We start from the raw sequence: 20,126 nt of genomic DNA, 5'->3' as shown, positions 1-20,126 counted from the left end.
GACAGTAAATACCAACTTGCTTTATTGTGGCGCAGCCACATCAAACCTCCTCCATAACAGAAGCTCTCTCTTGTCCTGAGAACTTCAACTCACCCCCTTCATAATAAGAGCAAGGCTCCATAACTTATGGAAAAAGACTTCATTATACTCTGTACCGTCTTCATCACATGCAAGAGCATGCAGGTGCTTGTTTCCACAGCGTGAGGCGACACATCTCTATAACACAGAACATACATCAAGCATAAAATAAAAAAACTCCCTCAAAATCAGTCACAAATCTGGTTGCTTCTCAAATACCATTTTATTTTCTTCATCCATGTTAGAATTACTATATTAATATTGTTATTACATATAAGTTCCTTCCGTATTGAAATATGCTGTACAAAATTAATCTAATCAAATCAGAGATGACATTAGTCAAAGTGACCAGTACAAAGGTCATCCGCAAAGCCGAAACGATGGCCTGCCTTGGTCTAATAGTTGTCATATCAAGAGTTAGAGAAGTAAGATTTCAAGGATGATGACAGAAGCTTGTAAAAGAAAAAATGACAACATGTCCAGTACAAATATTATTTACACAGTGAAAACCAAAGAAAGCATAACCTTGTTTGTAAGACAAATGAGTTGTGAAAAAAAAAGTAGTTTTCATAACAACGACCTAATCCTGATCTGGATCCTGGTCAGTCTGACAAACGTCAGGCCATCTTTGCTTCCTCTCAACCTCGAAGTAATCAGACCTGAAGGTTTACAGTAGCACCCATTGGCTTATTGGTTAGTTGTCACTTACCGAATGTATTTGACCCCTTTAGTGAACACAGGCTCAAGTGTAATACAGGTATTAAAAATACCCATGAGAAAATGGAGATTTCTCATTTCTGTGTTTGTTATACAGGCCAAAAACAAAAGAGAAAGTAGCCGTTCGTGGCATGCAGTTGCACTTTGACATTTGCTTTTCAGGGCTCTGACAGCGTCTTCAGTGGGCTAACGCTCTGTTTCGCCTCACTCAGCATTAAAGGGCAAATCAACAGACAACAATGAGTCTAAAAATTGCCGTGCAGACGTAAAGATAAAGTTAAGACAAAAACAAGACATTCTGTCCATGATGGAGGCCTTTCATGCTGAGCCACTGACGCTGACATAACCCACTGTCCCAGTGCGCATTTCTGACTGAGTAGCAAAGGTTGGAGTCATCTTTCGGCTCAAAAGCACTGAAGTAAATGCTTGTCGATAACTTAAAGTACAACATTTTCATTTTTTAACAACTTCCTGAACTGAAAATGAGTCGACATCAGCTGTGTTAATAGCGTTCAACGTCCAGTCTGGGTTGGCATTAGTGGTATAAGTCTTACTCAGAGCACAGACTGTTATCTGCTGTCACAGTACTTAAATTTATATCATATATATATATATAAAAAAAGATACATCTAGAAAGATCAGATTCAGGTACATTAGATCTGTAATAACTACATACATTGTTCAACTTCAGACCCAAAGACAGAATACACTGTCTGGGCTTCATAATAGATATCAAGGCCAAAATTTATTACTTCCAAAGAGGGGGGTCAGATATTTTGTCCACCAGCATCTGAACACATCGAGCTCACAGACTACAGCGCAGTGATGCTGATCTTACAGCAACAACACTTGGAGGTGAGCTCCGAGGTAAGAGCTGTGGGAACGTGTGAGGAAATGACCCGCGCTCTATTGGTCGATTATCTGCAGCCCCAGCCGTTGAACTGGCTACACGAGCTGCTGTCTGAGCCCCGTCTTGCATCATAATATTGTAACTGTAACATTAAATTGTACCATTTTAAGACTAAACAGAGAAGTGGAGAGTACAGCTAATAGAGCTTTGGGGGAGTGTCTAGAAGTACAAAGTACTGCGTTCTTTGTGTTTAAATCTCTGCAATATATTATACTAAACATTTGGCAACACTGGTACAGCTAACTAATATCTCAGTTTGTCTTGTACAGTTCTTCAGTGACAGCTGATGCGTGCAAATATCATGTATAATATAAAAAAAATATTATAAACAGTAATCCAAAAACAGAAATTCATGGTGACTGCAGTGTGTGGGGCCAAACCTGACCTCGAAGTCAGACGGAGTTCAGGTGGATTAGAGAGAGTCTGGTCCCCTTCTGGTCCAGTTTGCAGCAAGGCTGTTTCTCAGAACCTCAAAAGCCTCGAGAGCTGACCAGAGGTCTCCATTAGGAACCGCGGACCGTGTGAAAAGGCAGCAAAAATGTAACACACACACACACACACACACACACACATGCACACACACGCACACACACACACACTCCCTGGTAAACTGCATGTGCACTCAGCATGTCGTCTGTGCACACGTCTACTTCCGCTTCCATTCACGCACTTTCACCATGTGCAATTTTCAACATGATAAAAAGAAAATCTAAAAGCAAAACAAAACCATGGGTAAGTTCACAGCTGCGGCATGTGGATCGGACGGAGCTGACGGCGCTGACGGGCGCCAGCAAACTGGAGCTCCAAGGGGGAGAGGTGCTCGATAAGGAGAGGAGACTGCCACCAAAACTTCAGGAGCTAAACGGACAAACATCACTTCTACCTGCATCACTTCACACAAAGAAAGAAAAACAAGCTGCTGCACGCCTTCCTCCATCATCCCACCTCTCCTGCTGCCTTCTCTCCTTCCCTCTCCTCCCTTTTTTCCAGCTCCTCTACAAGTTGACCAGCTCATGTGCGACAAACTGCTTGAGTCTCTCCAGGTATTGTCCGTAGAGCTCCACGTCATTGTGTCCGGCCCCCTCCACCCACAGCGGCTCCACGGGGCGCTGACAGCGTTCATACAGCGCCAGGCCGTGGGAGAAGTCGATGACCTCGTCCTCCGTGCCGTGGATCACCAGCACCGGTGACGTTACCTTCGAAATCTTATCGATGCTTTGGGAGAAGAAGAAGAAGAGAGCGAGAGTGAGGTAGGGATGAAAAATACAAACATGCCAGCAAACATGATTAAAAATTCAGAGAAACAGAGCAGAGCTACTCTGACGGCTGACCACCAGAGGGAGCTACTGAGCACATTTCTAATCACTGTGACTCATTCAGAGGAGAAACACATCCTGATTTGATTTGATACATCTAAATTTATAAGTCTGTGTTTGCAAGCTTTGGTGCGTGTGTGTTTTCCTGATTCATACAATACTGCGCCTAAAAGCATGTGTGCTCTTGTTATTTGACCGTCTGTGCTGGGAGGCCGCGTGCCGCTCTGTGGATGTTTGTGATGCATTTAGCTTGGCTTTCGCACATGCCATCTGTCCATACAGCTCGCTCACTTTGGGAAGGCGTCAAAGCAGTAGGTCTTCTTGGTGTCGGGGAAGGCCACCCTCATGCCAGACGTGAGGGGCGAGTGGAGGATGACGGCAGCGCTCTCGTAGCGAGAAGCCAGGTCCACGGAGGGCACGGTGCCAATGCTCTGGCCGTACACGATCACATTCTCTGGCCGGATGCCATACCTGCGAGAAGGACACAGAATATCTGAGTGTTTTGCTGATGATGAAGAGGATATTTACACCGCTAGTAGCCAGACATATTCAAGTATACTTTGTGTACTCTACCAGACTCTGGCAGGCGTCCAGTTCGGCCTTTTGTTAATTATGAAAAGCAGCTCGGCTGGCAACACAGTGGAGTCCAAAATACAACATTTGCATTTTCTACTGAGAGTTTCTGTTGATTAAAGTGCTTTTCATAGTGCAACTTCACCATCCAAATTCTCTGCCTAAAGTCTGCTTTTTACACATCACATAATGAATACACTTGGACGGCCAAATTAGCCTCCCCTCGTATGTCCCCCACACGCTGCTCCATAAGCAAACACACACCTGTGTGCTAACTGAGACTTACTCACGCTCTATTATCGGCTGAAACGTCACGCCACAGTGAGTCAGTGATTACACCGTCTCCTAAAACAAGCACACAAAGATGGGAAACAGCCAGGGTCGAGTGGCTTTTCAAAGCAGCCGAACAGAGAGGACCACCGCTGCGGTCTCGTGATTCAGACGGGAGGAGGGGGAACGAGGGCGAAGCGGGCAGAAAGGCAGCAAAAGAGACAGTGATACCGGATGGAGGCTGAGGGAGAAACCGGGAGAGGGAGAGAGGGAGGGGGGACATGGAAGAGAAGACATTCCACAGCTGATTACAGAGAACGTGACCCACTCGAGCAGGCAGGCAGTCAGCTGACAACCTGAAGCCGAGTGTGAGAACACTGCATCGCTGTCTGTGCTGCTGCACTGCCGGAGAGCACAGAGTAACCAGCCACAACCAGCCTGACACAATCTCTGCTCTACTCTATTATGAAAATTGGGAGCACCAACATTACAGGCTTAACACTGCAGCCTCTGCCACTGCGCTCCTATAATACACAGAGACGAACAATACGTGAACAGCAGCGTCTGACACCGCTCTACCCCGCTCTGATGGATTATTATAATTAGGAGCTGCACAGACACAAGTCTCACACAACCTTTGCAAAGACCAAGTCTGCATTAATGTCGTCCGGCTGCTCTGAAAGGGTCAATAGACTTAAGTGCAGGCTCATCCACCTCAGGCAGCACATGGAAACATGCAGACAGACACAGTCCAGTTTGCAGACAGTCATTAGCAGCAATGCAGGAACTGTGGAGTATAAATAGGGGTGAACATACTGGCACGGCACGGGTGCTGTGGTGCTAACAGCGCCATTAACTCTCAAGGTTGGCTGACCATGATACACACAATTCATGCACTGAAAGCTTATCTCAACTATACAACATCATGGAGCTTTAAGGGAGCTGAAGGATAGTGAGGAGGAGGAGGAGGAGGACGACGAAGTCTCTTTACGAACTGTATCAGAACTGACGCCGACCTTTCTGAAGTGCTCAGTACAATCCAAATGATTTGTCATCAAAATCAAACCTTTAAAGCTTTGAAAGTTTTGACGTTTTAAAACAAAGAGTTATGACTGCAGGAGGCCCAACGACAACCCACACTCCCAGTGATGAGTAACAAGCGAGAGTCCTTCTTACACCAGGTTCAGTGTTAGTTTGACAAAAACAATAACAGGTAGAAAAAAGTCATAATTGACCCTTTTTGTCAAGGCCACATTCAGTAAAGTGAGGTTTTCCTTGCAGGGCTTAAGCTCAGCTAACAGACGATGACATGCGGGACAGCAGATAATAACTGAGCTCCAGGGCAAGGTACTCTCAGCCAAACCCAGTCCTCTGTCTCCTTTAAGGACACAGTTCATCGCTCTTGACAGACAAGCAACAGACCACGTCAAGCAAGCGAGATGACTGCCACGCCGTTGATTTCGGAATAGATATCTAATATTAACTCCTCCCAGGAGAGGTGAAAGAAAATGGCTTGGTACAAAGGGGACGTCTGGTCACTTACTTGTCTGGCTAATAATGGCTCACAGGGAACGTCTGACCATAAGAAGTTCTGAATGAGGGTTTAATTAGACCTCATACCTCCGTCACATTGCGGAGCGGTGAACAGCGATGCCTGTAGGTGTGTCGTGTTGTCATAACAGTCTGGTATTTGTTTACTGTGATGAACAGTTTTATCAGTGTAGCCCATTATCTGTTACGGCAATTTACTTATCCTTATCTCATGCTGTTCATGCGTTGCTAGTCAGCGTTCTTTGCCGTATCAGACCACTAAAGCCTGACCGAGCCTAAGACGCATAAACACTCACCACATGCGTGTCCATACAATGTAAAGCGTATGCACCGTCAATACACAGAGGGTAGACTGAAACCACCTGACAGCTTAGTCATCAGGTGAAAGGAGGTATGAGGGTAAGAACAGCAAGGCGTTCCCCAGATCCAGCTCGCCGTGCTTTGTTTTTACCTTTACGCCGACACTGTGGAAGTAGGAGTGATTTTGTTCATGAAAGCATAATGAATAATGCAAAGGCTTGAACCTGTGACCTTCCCTTTACAACAAGGTCGCTCCAACCACTGACCCACGCTGCTATCTTGGCACTGTGAGACGGACCGCTGTGGCTTTTGCTCACACATTCAGGGAAGGCTGTGCAAAGAGGACGGCGATCACGGCGCAGATCTGCAGCTGCGCTCGGGTTAAAACGCCACTGTGACAGGCTGAGACGCAACCCGCCCCCCCACCGGACCGGCACAACACTAGCCTACAATTTACTCCATTGCATTTCAGCTTGAATAGACCTCGGCAAGCCATAGCCAGCCTTGCTCCATGGTTACACCCCTCCCCCAGACCTTCATCAATTTAGCCTTCTGACACAAATCCAATCTATTATGCATCACATCCTCCCCGTTCCCCTCTTCTGTCTCTCGCTCCCTCTTGGCTGCCCACCTCTCGCTCCCTGAAGACCAAAAATATTCTCATCCCATAGCAGTCGCTATGACTAATAGATATTTTAGGATATCCTGAACATATGTACGGGCATTTTTAACAGATTAGAGTACCATCTGCACTGCAGCAGGGGGATCCTTCACTGACGCACTCCACTGATCTGTTATTACATTTAGCACCTTTTCCCTGATTTGCTTCCATTGTGTACTTGCTTGTTCAGATTTGTCTTAGAAAAAAAAACAGATGCTGACTCCGTTTGTGGCTCACACGTTTAAAAAAAACTCAGAGTGAATTAGAGATTAAAATACGGGGATAATACGTATGTAATTAACAAGTACCTTCACTAAGTGCTGGTCCTGCTGCTCTGTGGTAACGACAGTCAGGTGAGCGATCGCACTCCACCCACCTGACTTCACAGACACAGCAGCCTTTGTCTACAGGCCCCATCAGCCTAACCGCCACTGATCTTTCAAGTTAAGAAAAGTAAACACTTCACAGACACGGCTAGTTGCCTCTCTGTGTCCATGTTTGTGAGAACTCCTCGCCGCTTAGACGGATGGCGTTCTGATCAATATAAGATGATGGACCAGGAAGTTGAGTTTTTCCTGTTTGTCTTCACTGGACATAGTGTGGGAAGACCTCGGTCTGAAAGCTCATTGGAAATCGGTTGCTAGGCTACGGCTCAATATTAGACTAGCAAGATTGACTGCTGGCCCGCCTCCACCTCAGAGGGAAAAGGAAATGAAACGGTGTCATTCTGTAGCACTCGGTCACTCTTTACTCAACAAATCCCACGTTTCTCTCACGCACGATTTATTCTAATGTGGCGCAACAAACGGCACATCTGACACATTCCTCTATTAGTGTGATAATGGAGGCAGAGCAAACCCGCTGACTCATGCGAACAGAGTCATGCCTGCTCAGGTGAAGGAGTGCCTCATCCGCGGCGGCTGAACAAAAGAACACAGGAGCAGCACAGCAGATTGGTGGTTAGCCTGTCAGCAAAGCGACAGGTGGCCGCCCTCTGTCACATGACTGCGGAGTAAAGTGAACGCGGCCTACGCGAGGGCGCCGACGCTCAAGAGAAGGCTGAATTTGCTGACTGCTGAATCGTGGGCAGAAAGAGATCTGGTGTGTTCAAAATGTCAAATAATCAGAAAAAGAAAGAGACACTGACGCAGCGCAACAAGCAGAGAAAGCCAGAGAGACTCGAGGGCCGCTGTCTTCTTCGGCTTGCGCGTCTGATCTGACATGAGAGACGTGCATGAGGGATGTATGCGGCCGACTAATGCGAGGCCGTGCAGAGAGGCCTTTTGATGTGATAAACACAATCTAGTTGATTCATGTTCAGCGGGGTCAAAAGGCTCCGTCGTACCCTCTTTCTGTCGCACAGACAGTCAATTATGAATCTGGCACAATCCTCAAACCATCAGACAGCTGAGTCAAAAAGGCGGATAATATGAAACTAGGGGCCTCATTTACACTCAGCTTTGAAGACTCCACACTAAAAGACTGTGTGCACACAAAGGCAGAGAAACATGCAAGGCCATAAGTACTATAAAATGATGCATGATATCTCCATCATGTTTTCTGCTCATGAATCCCTCTTAACTTGTAATTTAGTGCCCATGAATGAGATTTGACGTCCCACATTAATCCAGTGATTAGCTGGCAATTAGCCCTGAATGGCTGTGAAGGATCCTTAAAAACCGCCATGATTTCATTGTCTTTGCAGTGCGGGATTCATGTGAAACTGAAGTGTCTGCAGAGCTGACGCACAGCTGGAGGTTTGGAGGCCTTAAGCAGACTATCACCAACCAAGAAAGTCTGATGCACGGCGACATAAACAGTGAGTGTTGACAGTCCTGACGGCCGAGGCATTAACATAATATGTAGTGTAACTGAAGAGCAGCAGAGCTCTCACAGACACAAAGAGGGACACCAACATGGCAATAAAGGAGATTGTTGAGAGGTATCCAAACCACAAATTTTACATTGATGTGAGTCATTTGGTTGAGCCAAAAAAAGCATGCAAAATGGACCCGAGCACTCACTTCTGGTCCTATTTTAACTGTCGATGCTTTAGTTGTAAAACATGCAGAGCAGGAGGTCTTTGTGACAGTCTGTCAGTCCAATTCAAACTTTATTTATTCATTTCTCAGGGGAAATAATAAAGCCTGACCATCATTTATATTGATGAGATTACACCACGGAAAATACAAGCAGCAAACATATTCGGCTAAAATAGGTAATGGATGGTTATTTAGAGCATTTCTAAAGTACCTAAGAGGTATAAGAATACATTACAAGAGAGCCCACGAGTCTGCTGCACTAATACTAAACACACGTTCCACTCAGTCCTGGCATAAAGTACCTGAAGAACCAGCCAGGCGCTGCAGCGAGTTAAAAATGGGTTTCACTGTAACATAGATGTAATGTATGATGGTAATTTTCCGACCAGGGCTTCATGGACCTACAGACACCAATGATTATCACAGAGGATACAGTGGTGACGACTGCAGGAATAAACCTCAGAGCTGAGCGGTAAACAGCGTCTAGAGGCCTCAGTGTGGATGCAGCAGTGTGTCTGTAACTCATATCCCCACAGGACAGAGCTGACAGCAAAGTCAATTCAACAATCCTCTTCCTGCAAATCAAAGGAAAGCTGGTTTCATCTCTTAGAAAAACACAATCTTATCAATCAGAATTTGCCAACAAGGTTCCTGATGACATCAAGCCAGATGCCGGGATGCTCGTGTTCTGTAACCCTTTCAATATTTAACTATTCACAGCAGAGATATGCAGATTACTGCAGTCTATGTCGGAGAAAACAGTGGAGGAGAGTTGCCATTTCTCGTGGCTGAACAGAATCAGCGGCGCAGTACGAAACAGTATCGTCTGCATAAAGATGAACTGGACAACGATGCATGAGAGGGATAAGTTCATTGATGTAAAAGGTGACCAGGACAGGGTCCATGTTGGACTCATCATTAAGCGTATAGATTTGTTTAAAAGGTATATTCTAACGTTACGCATTATTCTCATCTTTGCATTAAAAGTGATGCTGCATTGTTTCGTCCAAAAGAGGAGGATCATTCAGACGTGTTTTTTGTTTTAAACTCTCTTGCTAGCATTCAGACTGATGCTTTGACTTTGGAGAGTGTTAGAATATGCGATGATTTAGTCTCGCCGACGCTTTATTACTCACGCGGCAACGACAAAACAGGGCGGCACAGCTGATACGACGCTGTGCTTTTCAAATATAACATTCTATAAACGTGACAGTGAACTTCAACGTCTATTTTGCCTTTTGACATGGATGAGAAAACAAACTAAAAATGAATCGAACTCAGTGTCCTGCAGCTCTTCTTAGTGGCCCACAGTCACAAAGAAACTGACTCTAAACTCTAAGACTTAAGATTTCCCCAGTATCTCATGACCTGTTCCTAAACCGTGGCCTGTGTCGTACATAATGACTGTCTGAGTCTGTGCATTATCAAAAGTGACAGACAGCTTAATTACAGCTGTGTGATTGCATAACAAAGCTCTGCCAAGAAAGAACAAGCCAACAGTCATGAAAAGACAGAAGTCTGTCTAACTGCGCTGACGAAAGAGCGTGCAAGCTGAGGCTTCTTGAATATCAAGTTACGTCACTCCTTCCCTGATTAACCTACAAAACTGTGATACATGTCTGAGATTCTGTATGATCAACAAACATGATTAACATCATGTTAGCATGTCAAAGCCAGTACACGGTGCCTCCAGTAACACTCGCAGGCACGCAGCCACCTCATCTGATCAAGGTATAAAAGTTCAGTCAACCTAAGCAAATTAGCTGGTGCCACTGAGGACTTGGACTTTGACCTCAGTGCTGTTATTCAAGGACAAATTTAGCTTATTCAGACTTTCAGGGAATACTTTGCCCACTGGGGTCACATGTGCAGGATGCGCTGGGATTTCAACATCAACAGTGGATCTCCACAGACAATGAAAACAGAGCCTGGGTGCAGCAGTAATAAGTTACACCATGCGAATATTTATCTCAATTACATAACTGAGCTCACATACAAAAGGAGTAGCTAACAGGTTTTGTATTTATGCCAACAAGTGCAGGTACTGCCACCTGTCCCACATCGTAATTCGATTTGGGTCTTTGTATTTGATGTTTGGAGCATCTGCCTCGATCAGATTAACTGAAATCTTGAAGCTAATTTCTGCACAGGTCACAAATGTGTAAATGAGCTGGAAAATAAGAATAAAATGGGGGGAAAAACACAAGGAGCAGAAACAGAGAGTGCTCTTTTTCTTTCAAGTCGCCTGGTGCCGCGTACAGAAAGAAAAAAGAAAGGACGGGCTTCAGAAGACCCTCATAAAGCTGCTTTTCTCTCTTTTTGATCACATTCAAGGTTGCGACGAAGGCTTTGGTAAAAGAAAATGAAACTTAAAAACACAAGTGACAGAGAGGTTTCAACATTACACAAACACACCAACAAAATGTGTGGCCACCAGAAAAGCAGGTTCTTCTTCTCAGCAGTGGCCTATTTCCTTTACGCAGAACCTTTATGATCAAGAGTTTCCTGTTTAACTTGTCAGCTTCCTTATTTAAAGTCCCTTATTTACAGAGGAGCGCTCGATGTATTCTGTGAACTGGTGGACGGTGCAAAATGTAAACTTTTTGAGGTCAGCGGCCCAACCAGTGTTATCCATCAGCACCTTCAAAGCTCTGCAGTGCCAACGCGCTCATTTACCACAGAAAGTACACCCACATCAGCACTGACACGGGACCAGCGCTCCACACTGGAAGCCTAGTTTTTCTCTCATGCTTCATTTACACGACCCCCTTTTCGTTTTCCTGATCCAGCGTCCCCCCCATCTCCTCTCTTAGTCATTTGTTTGTCTTCCAGCAGGAAGTATACAAAAAAACAACCAGGCCTGCTGCATGAACTTCTATTTCCCCCTCATCCACATAAACAAAAAGGCAAAAATATGATGGACACATCATTTTCACACACACAGTCCACCTCCACATCCTGCTCTCTGTAAGAAGAGGCACTGGACTGTGGGCTTTCTTGCTTGCGTGCAGAGAGAGAACATCTGTCTTGTATGTATGTGTACAGGGCTGCAACTAACAGTTACTTCACTGGTGATTCATTTCCTCCATTAAATCCATTAATTCTCTATAAAATGTCAGAAGAGTGTTAAAAATATCTTCACAATTTCCCCAAACCTTAAGTGCCATCTTCAAATTGCTTGTTTTGTCCAATCAACAAACCAAAACCCAAAGACAAACTGATTACTTGACTAAAAGCTTCATGTGTTTGTGTTCTGAATGTCCGTGGGACCCCAATAGAGAGGCAAGAAATGTGGCTCCTCTCCTGGCAAAGAGGACAAAAGAAGGAGATGACGGGAGGGTTAAATGTGGATGGAAGGAAGTGAAGGCCGTGGAGTTAAAAAGACAGACTGATGAACAATGCTCACAAAGAACAGCTGCATATGTGGGAAGGGTCTTAAGCTGAGAGAGGAGTCCCTGCTGCAGTAAGCAGCGATAGACAGTATGGGATTTTGGACAGACACCAATTTAGAATCTAAGAGAGTAATATTTATCTGCTGCAATGTCTTTTTTTGTTGCCACTTATATGAGAAGTTTATTCAGGTTTGCACGCCATGAAAAGAGAGTCAGAATGGAAAAATAAGAACGGTTTGGTTATCAAAGCCGTGATACAGATCAGAGCAGACAGCATGACCAAGAAGCACTGAATAAGAACATTTTTATCAGCTGGAGAAGCACTGATACAGACTGCAAATCAGCCGAGGTCGAATATCGGCCAATAAATATCAGTCTATTCATAGCCTGCAGAGCAAAAAGATGCAGCAGAGCACCCACTCACACCTACATGTGGCTGGCCAGCATAATCATAGAAAACATGCTCCTTATTATCGCCCACGAGAACATCATGTCATCTGTACTGAACCACTCCTCTTCATCTCCACCCATGATTTTATCAGGCCCAATCCAACCATCGCTCCACCCAGCTCCTTCTGAGGACTCGTCACATCTTCAACTCTCTTTGTTATGCCTTCATGTCTCTGTGATTTTCCCTATCAATCTGCATACATCAGCCCGCTTTCTTCAGATTTTATTTCAATAGCCTCCATTTACTTTGCTCAACTTCCCCACCGCTCGACAGTCACAGCGTAAGAAAGCCAAGGACGGCTGCCATTGTTCCTATTCACGGCATTATTTCTCTCTGTCAATGCAAAGCTGTCAATGAGAAGGACAGAATAGAACTGCGATTTACCACATCTGTAACTACATATTACATTATTGTCCTCACCGTGTACACAGATAACATCGTAATCTACGATGACTTTGTTTCCTTATGTTTACACCTGTGTTATTTTACTTCCTGTTCCACTTGTGATCTGGGATGTAACACCATTTACTGGAAGCGAGTTTCAGGTGTGGGAATTTGGTTCACTCTCATTCTTTGAGTGTTTGTCAAGCCTTGACTTTTCCATTTACGCTTCATTTTGCAACCAGGATTCAGTTTATGATCTGTGTGCTATTCAGTTAGTCTAATATCGACGCATTGATCACCAGGAAGCAATTACTGCATCCTTTCCCTTCAGGCTCTGCCGACATCTCTGTACAGATTCTCCCATCTTCCCTCCATCCATCATCATTTCTCCTTACCGTGACCGGAGTGCCTGCCAGGCAGCGTCTACGTCAGCGTACAGGTTCTTCTCCGAGGGTTTCCCAGAACTGGCACCGTAACCCGAGTAGTCATAGGAGAAGACGTTGCAGTTGATGCGTGAACCCAGGCCAATGTAGAAGCTGCTCATCTGGCCCAAGTCCACTGCGTTTCCATGGGAGAATAATAGCGTGTATCGGGCGCTGGGTGAGCAGCGGACAAACATGCAGGCGATGCGGTTCCCTCTCGAGGTGCGCGTCATGAAGCACTCGATGGCGTCCTTCTCACGGGACGAGTACTGCCAGTCGGCGCGCTCGGACAGGTGCAGCGTCCATCGGCTGCCGCTCTCATCGCACATGAGGCTGTAGGTGGGCTCTGGGGGCAGGAAGGCCAGCTTAGAGGCGATCTTGCTGGGGCACGGCGGACAGCAGAACAGGCAACATAGCTCGCTGAGGGATAAGTGGTTCATTCTCAAAACACTGTGACAGGGACAAGGAGGATGGTTAAAATAGAAACAAATACATCTGAACAGTGGATTAAACATAAGAACTGCCTTTGAGATCCAAGAATGAGGAAAAAACAGATATAACCTCAGCAAACAAGAGCATCTGGGCTCTCCCAAAGAACTGAAGCACTAATTTGCCAACGCATCTGATTGATCACAGCTGAAACACCGTAAGAACAGAAGTGTGTCACAGAACTCTTGAATGATGTTTTCTCCAAGAATATAAATACGTATCTTTGTGTGGAAAAAGCAGGGGGTTTCCAGGACTGAAGGCTGAAGCCAGGCTGATGTCCTGTTTTTTAAAAATACACTACCAGCCCTGACCTTCATCATCTCCACAACCACTCAGACAGAACTAATGGAAAAGGCTTTCTTGTTTCACCCTGCACCTGGACCCCCACCTAAGGCTCCTTTTAGATATTCCAGGTGCTTTTCAACAGCAGTGGTCAGCACCAGAGATGGGGGGCTTTGTAATTTGACTCCACATAACCACATGCGGCCTCCTGAATAGGTGAAGCTGATCACTTGCTGGTTATGACAGTAGTTGTGGATTGTATTTCCAGTTAAGGTGGGAGAAATAAGAAATCCCACCCTGTTATTAGAGCTTTGCAGGTCCTGGTTAGAGCAGCATCCCTGCAGCATAATGCTGTTTGATGCTGCTGGGATGCAGCTTCCTCCTGTAAAATTATGAATGATGAAGCACATAGACGGCAAATATCGCCCGTCTCCCATCTGATCCATAAACTCCAGATTTTCAATGGGCCTCTCGGTCCATCCTCTCATTTGCACCTGTCCATATACTTTAATTTGAGCGATATTCACCGCCTTGTGCATCATTCCCCTGATTGGTATGTTCAACTTCCTTGTGCTGGATTTGTTTGAAATGATCTTTTGTCTTCATCTGTAGTAGTTTTACAAGAAAAGTTGCAGCCCAGTTGTTACACCTTCCAGATATACCTGTTTTAAAGCTGCAAATCCCTTCTTGATTACACACAGGTGACTTCAGTTCAGCTTCACTACCTGTAGGCCACTTATTTAAAGACCTGGCAGTGCCAGAGCTGATCCAGGGTGAACGCTTCTTATAGCCACTTGTAATCTATGAATGGTGCCTTTGCATGATGCTATGGCATCCAAAAGGAGGAAGCAGCAGCAAAATACATAGTGGAGGCTATTTGCTTCCCATATTCCCCAAAATAGTCCCTAATCTCCAGTGCAGCGATTTACTGTAAAATGGTGGTGGAGGCATTTGTGGGCTGGTTTGTGGAGGTTTAATGTCCACACTTTATTGCCAGGTGTGATGGGCCGGTTAGTTAGCAACACTAGACATGCAAATGTGCGTGTGGTCCTGATTCACACAGAGAGGAGACGTGATCTTTACCTGGACGGCGGCTGGACGCTGGTTTGTTGTTCTTTCTATTTTGAGGGTGACAGAATTGGCCAACGTCGCCGTGGTCAGGCGTTATCTCCGCAACAAACCAACTAATTTATCTTCCTCTCGACGCCAGGAGATTGAGGTGATCCTCGGCCAGATTATCCGCTGTTCCGTGTCCTATTTGTAAGCGATGTCACTTTGCGTGTGTATATTCCTCTTGGCACCACAGCTGTGAGTCCTCCCGGTCCAGACACCCTCCGAAACTGTCGTTTCTTTTTTCCTCCGCTCGCTTTTCTCAACATATGGTCCTGAATGACAACGAGATTGATTCATTCAAAACGTTAAAGTCTGTACAGCTCAGCAGCGACATGGGTGAGTTCGATAAAGGTCTAAAATTAACTAAATATCTGTCACACGTCCGTAGTGATTAGTCAAACAGTTCACCGCGGTTTCACTCGCCTCCGAAACATCACCACTTTCGTTATGAATATCGCTCTGCTTGTTATCTTAGCTCCTGAGGAAGGATACGATGTGATTGACAGGTTCATGGACCAATGGCAAAGGGCTTCATAAAACCAACCCACCAATGGTACAAAGGGTGAAAAACTATGGGCGTTCCCTGGCGACGCCGCAGAGTCGTGACCTAATGTTTTGATTGACGTTTAGGAGAACCAATCGGAGATTACTATTGCGAAGCACAATCCAATCAGCATCGACCGAGGTGTTTCTTACGTTCAAATAAGTGACGTCATTGAACCGTAACTCTATTGATTCGCGCATTTGTCAATTTAAACAAACAAAGTTTTTTAAACGTTTGTTCCAAGAAGCAGCTCTTTGTCTTGATTTATTTCAACCACTTTTGAGAAAGTGTACGTTTCGTGATTTGACCTCGATGACGCTTCATGACGTGACGCGTACTTCTTCCGGGTTAAGGTTATCTCCTGGCGTGGGTTTGGGATTTGTGTGCGTACACAACATGTCTAAGTGAAAATTAACTAAGAATAAACTAAGATGAGTTCTCAGAAAGGCAATGTATCTCGGTCGCGGGGCCAGAAGCATCAAAACGCCACTGCCTTCAGAAACGACAAGTACGGAGCGAGTGTACAAGTGAAGGTATGGAAATGTGTGGAGGTTAGCTAGCTAGCCTGGGAGGTACTGAGCTTAGCTAAAGGAGCTACGATGTTTTGAATTACCGTCACGTTTTATATTGTTTTAAGGTTAACAATGTGCTCTCACTGTGAACTTTAGTTAAACTTTTGTTCAGTAGCCACCCTGAAACGATACTGTTGAAGCGTTGTAAGCGTGGTAAGATGTTGTTGTTCAAGCAAACTTTACAATGTGTTTTTTCGTCAGTGCCGTGTTATGGCGTTATAATAATAATAATACCATTTCCACCATGTCTCTGCTTATGTGATCATAATTGTAGAAGGCAAAGTCAAAGACCCATGATGGGCTCTGTCAACACTGTAAGGGTGTCCTCGAGTGGAAAGTGAAGTACAACAAATACAAGTCGCTAACACAAGCCCGAAAATGGTGAGTACACTGGGTACAACCCCTGACATTAAGTTCATTACTGAAAAGTATCTGCACTGCTACAACTGCTCATGACTGCAGGCATCTGTGGTCTGATCTGTAAACCATAAACAAGCCAAGAAATGTTGCTTAAAAGGGGCCTTTGGCAATCTGAACCACACTGACTGGATGGATTTGTCTGCCACATACATGCTTGAGGCAAACCAGATGGCAAGTTAAGTGCAGGGCGATCAGACAGCATGTTGTTCTGGTGTTGCTGGGCTCACTGTGGATCCACAGGTCAGCTGGCACTCAGGAAAACTTCCTGATGTCCTGCAAATGTCCACTCATGTCCTGCTAGTATGAGTCAGACTCACCCAGCCTTGCAGGTGTGCAGTGTTGTGTTTCACATGTGTTATTTATGCTTTAATTATTGACGAGGCAAAAGATGGGACTGCCTGTCGTAATTGGTTCCAGTGTGATAATTGATGGCATTTGTGCCCCCATGTTTTCTTCTTCCAGTGTCAAGTGTGCTCAAAAGACTGTGAAGGATGCGTATCACATCATTTGCAAACCCTGTTCTCTTCAGCTAGACATCTGCTGCAAGTGTGGGAAGAAAGAGGACATCGTTATTCCGTGAGTGGGCCTGGATTTTTAGAGAGTGTGTGTGTTTGTTTGTTTGTTTGTCTGTGCAGATTCATACATACGAAGGATTAAGAAGAAGAAGAAGCAGAAGCACTTTATTAATCCCTCAGTTGTTTTTTTTCATTACACACACACTGTAGACCTGACACACACACAGATGCACACTGTGTTATCTTGCCCACATTTCATCAGTGACTCATAAAGAAGCCCGCCATATCGTGTGTCCTCACAATGTGTGTAAAGTAAATAATTGTAGGAAATTTGGCAGATATGTTTTTATCTTCAGGCAGGAGCAAGTATTTTTTATGATGTTCATCTTTATATTTTTCATATAGCAAATTCTATTGCAAGTCTGCCATCTTGTGGACTTTGAGCTACATTACAACTGATCATGGAAATCTCTTGGTTCATTGACAAAGCAGCACAAATTGTTCTCATTCAGCATTTTGGCATCAGTTTATTCCCATGTATCATTTAATCAATTTCTTTGGTTGGATTATGACATTGAAAATGAGGCCTGAGAGATCTCCGCGTTGTAGTACAAACAAACATGATAGAAGTTGACGCGGCCTTATTTTGTTTTACTCTCACTGTGTAGAATAAACTCTGAAGTGGACAAGAAAGAGGAAGAGGAAGATGGTGAACAGACAAAGAAAGGACGTGGACGAGGGAAGAGGGACATGGGTGACTTGGACAGTGATGATGATTATGATGATGATGACTTCAGTGACCTCGGAGATGATAATGAGGAAGAGGATTTCAGTAATGACTCAGAACCACAGAAGACACAGAGCAAGTTCAATGTGCTTCCAGATGTTTCTCGAGTCGAGGTTAAAGACTGAAGACAGACCACTCATGTGCCATATGGACAAAAACAAGCTTTTTAATGAGAAAAGCTACCAGATGATTCAGGAAGATTTCAGATGGTTGTTTAGCTTTTTTTTTTTTTTTTTTTAATTAAAAAAAGGGCCTTAAATATATTTTTTGCAAATTTCTTATATATACACTGTGCATTTGATTGTACTGTAAAAACCTAAAAAACGAATAGAGGTCTTGAAGTATCAGAAGCACTAAAAGCAGAAGTACAGGCTTTGCCAGGATATCAGGAACTGACTGTCAGGTAATTTCATAGATTTACACTCAACTGCAACTTTATTATATCCACCTAGCTAAAACAAATGCAGTCCAATAAAACTGCTGTAAATCCTTCATGAAGCTTATAATGTTCAGTTTTTGTTGAAACTTTTTTACAGAGGTGTTGATTTAACGATTTAACTTTTTTGGAGGCTGGAGTTTGTGATGGTGTGTTATAATGAGAAGTGTTTCTAATATTTTGGCCATTAAAAACACATCCCAGCACAACAAAGAAAAGAAATTGCGTAGTTGGGCATTTTAAATGTGTTGAAATACTGGATGTACCAGAAATTTGCTGTTTTTGTGTCATCCCCATCTACATTTCTACCTTCTCTAGAATAAAAATCTAACATTAAAAATATTGATTTTCCTCAGAATAATAAATGAATAATTATAAATGTGTAAATAGGTTATCCCAAATAACTGTCATTTTTACTTTTTAATTAAACTGCAAAGGTGAAATAAAGTTTAGAAAACAACATTTAAATGCCCAAACTTTGGAAAGATGCAGTAATTTCCACACAATATAATCAACATACTCTGTTGTGCTTCATGGGGATAATTGTGACGGTGGTGCCAAAACTTTAGAAGTTCAATAGAAATCTGCTGCAGCTTCTCAACTTTCACCAAAATCTGTCAAAGTAATTACAACTTTCAACTCTGTTCAGATTTCACACAAAAAAAGTATTTCTTCTTCACTCTGAAGCTCTGCAGCCATTCATTTATTTGGCAGTCATCACACCTATGTTTTTATATTTCTCTCCTTCACACTTCCCGTCACTGAATAACCTGCAGTTACACTGACGGACGCTTTCGTGCATGCGGGTGTCAGCGGAAGTTAGTAAGTGTTGTCATTCATCATGTGTGGTTGATAAAATTAAAAGTATGTAGCAATATTTCAGACCTCACTTCCTCTTTAGGAGGTGGGACATCAGGACAAATGGATGGATTAACCGCAGACTCGTGGGATTCCCTGTTATGTAGCACCTGACATTTTTCTCACATGGCTTTTTTCTGCTTATACACGTGGCCAAGAGTTGAACATTTTGTCCAAACGGGTTTACTGAACTATCAGAGTAACTTCGCTGAGCCAAAATTATCCACATGACATAATCGGCATTCTGTCTAGATTAACAAGTAACAAGTAAAAGTCCTGCATTCAAAACCTTAAGGAAAAATAGGTAAGTATTATCAGCAAAACATGCTTAAAGTGCGAAAAGTAAAAGGATTCATCTTGCAGTTAAATGTTCCCTGTCAGTCTTTTACTATTATACGGTATTATGTGTTTGGATTAATATTACTATTGCAGTAATGTGTATGAATGTAATCTACTGTTGGATAGTCTACAGTTGTGCATCATATTTTATCATGTGTTTGGAGCGTCCTGTGAGAACTATCTGGGAAAAAGACAGACAGTGCATTTTACAGCTAATCCAAGACTTTATTTATCTTAAGAATCCATAAAAGAACATTTAATCCTTCAGTTTACCAGAAACATTCACATTCAAAATCACTAAATCTGGATCCATACACGGTTTCACACAAATATGTTGGAGTAAAAAGTACAATATTTCCCTCTGAGATGTGCTGTAGAGTCTGAAAGCAGCATAAAATGGAAATACTCAAATAAAGCACACATACCTCAGATTTGTACTTGGCTACTTTCCAGCACTGGTGCTATATCAAGTGACAGTTTAAGTTAGTTCATATCAACAATAAACCTACACTCAGGTGCAAGATAACTACAGCTAAACCAGTCTAATACAACTAATGCAATAAATTCTACCTTAATGAGGGCTGTGATGTTCAGGTTTTGTTGTATACCCTCATTGATATGCTGTATTAATTAAACTGTCAGCCCTTGCAGATCTAATGATTATGACATATTGTGCTTCTGTATGTTGTTTAACACACATAATG

At 43.7% G+C, this 20,126-nt stretch overlaps 2 protein-coding genes across 2 annotated transcripts; one reads left to right on the top strand and one right to left on the bottom strand.

Annotated features, from left to right (window-relative positions):
* Window positions 1-282: 282 nt before the first annotated feature.
* On the bottom strand, window positions 283-15,412 carry abhd17b (abhydrolase domain containing 17B, depalmitoylase). The gene is made up of 4 exons (XM_076731146.1): window positions 14,922-15,412; window positions 13,041-13,517; window positions 3,313-3,492; window positions 283-2,920 (listed from the first exon to the last, which is right to left on the bottom strand). Exons 2-4 carry the CDS (start codon window positions 13,505-13,507, stop codon window positions 2,701-2,703), a joined length of 867 nt encoding a protein of 288 aa, XP_076587261.1. The 5' UTR covers window positions 13,508-13,517; window positions 14,922-15,412; the 3' UTR covers window positions 283-2,700.
* Window positions 15,413-15,829: 417 nt separating this feature from the next.
* c5h9orf85 (chromosome 5 C9orf85 homolog) lies at window positions 15,830-19,850 on the top strand. Its single transcript, XM_076729898.1, has 4 exons — window positions 15,830-16,028; window positions 16,342-16,448; window positions 16,950-17,063; window positions 17,671-19,850. The coding sequence occupies exons 1-4, from the start codon at window positions 15,927-15,929 to the stop codon at window positions 17,912-17,914; spliced, it is 567 nt and encodes a 188-aa protein (XP_076586013.1). The 5' UTR covers window positions 15,830-15,926; the 3' UTR covers window positions 17,915-19,850.
* Window positions 19,851-20,126: the final 276 nt, after the last annotated feature.

The sequence above is a fragment of the Chaetodon auriga genome, chromosome 5 (genome assembly GCF_051107435.1).
Source record: "Chaetodon auriga isolate fChaAug3 chromosome 5, fChaAug3.hap1, whole genome shotgun sequence".
Lineage (NCBI taxonomy): Eukaryota > Metazoa > Chordata > Actinopteri > Chaetodontiformes > Chaetodontidae > Chaetodon > Chaetodon auriga.
Note: the sequence above shows the minus strand (reverse complement) of the source record. Positions and strands in the feature narration are given on the sequence as shown.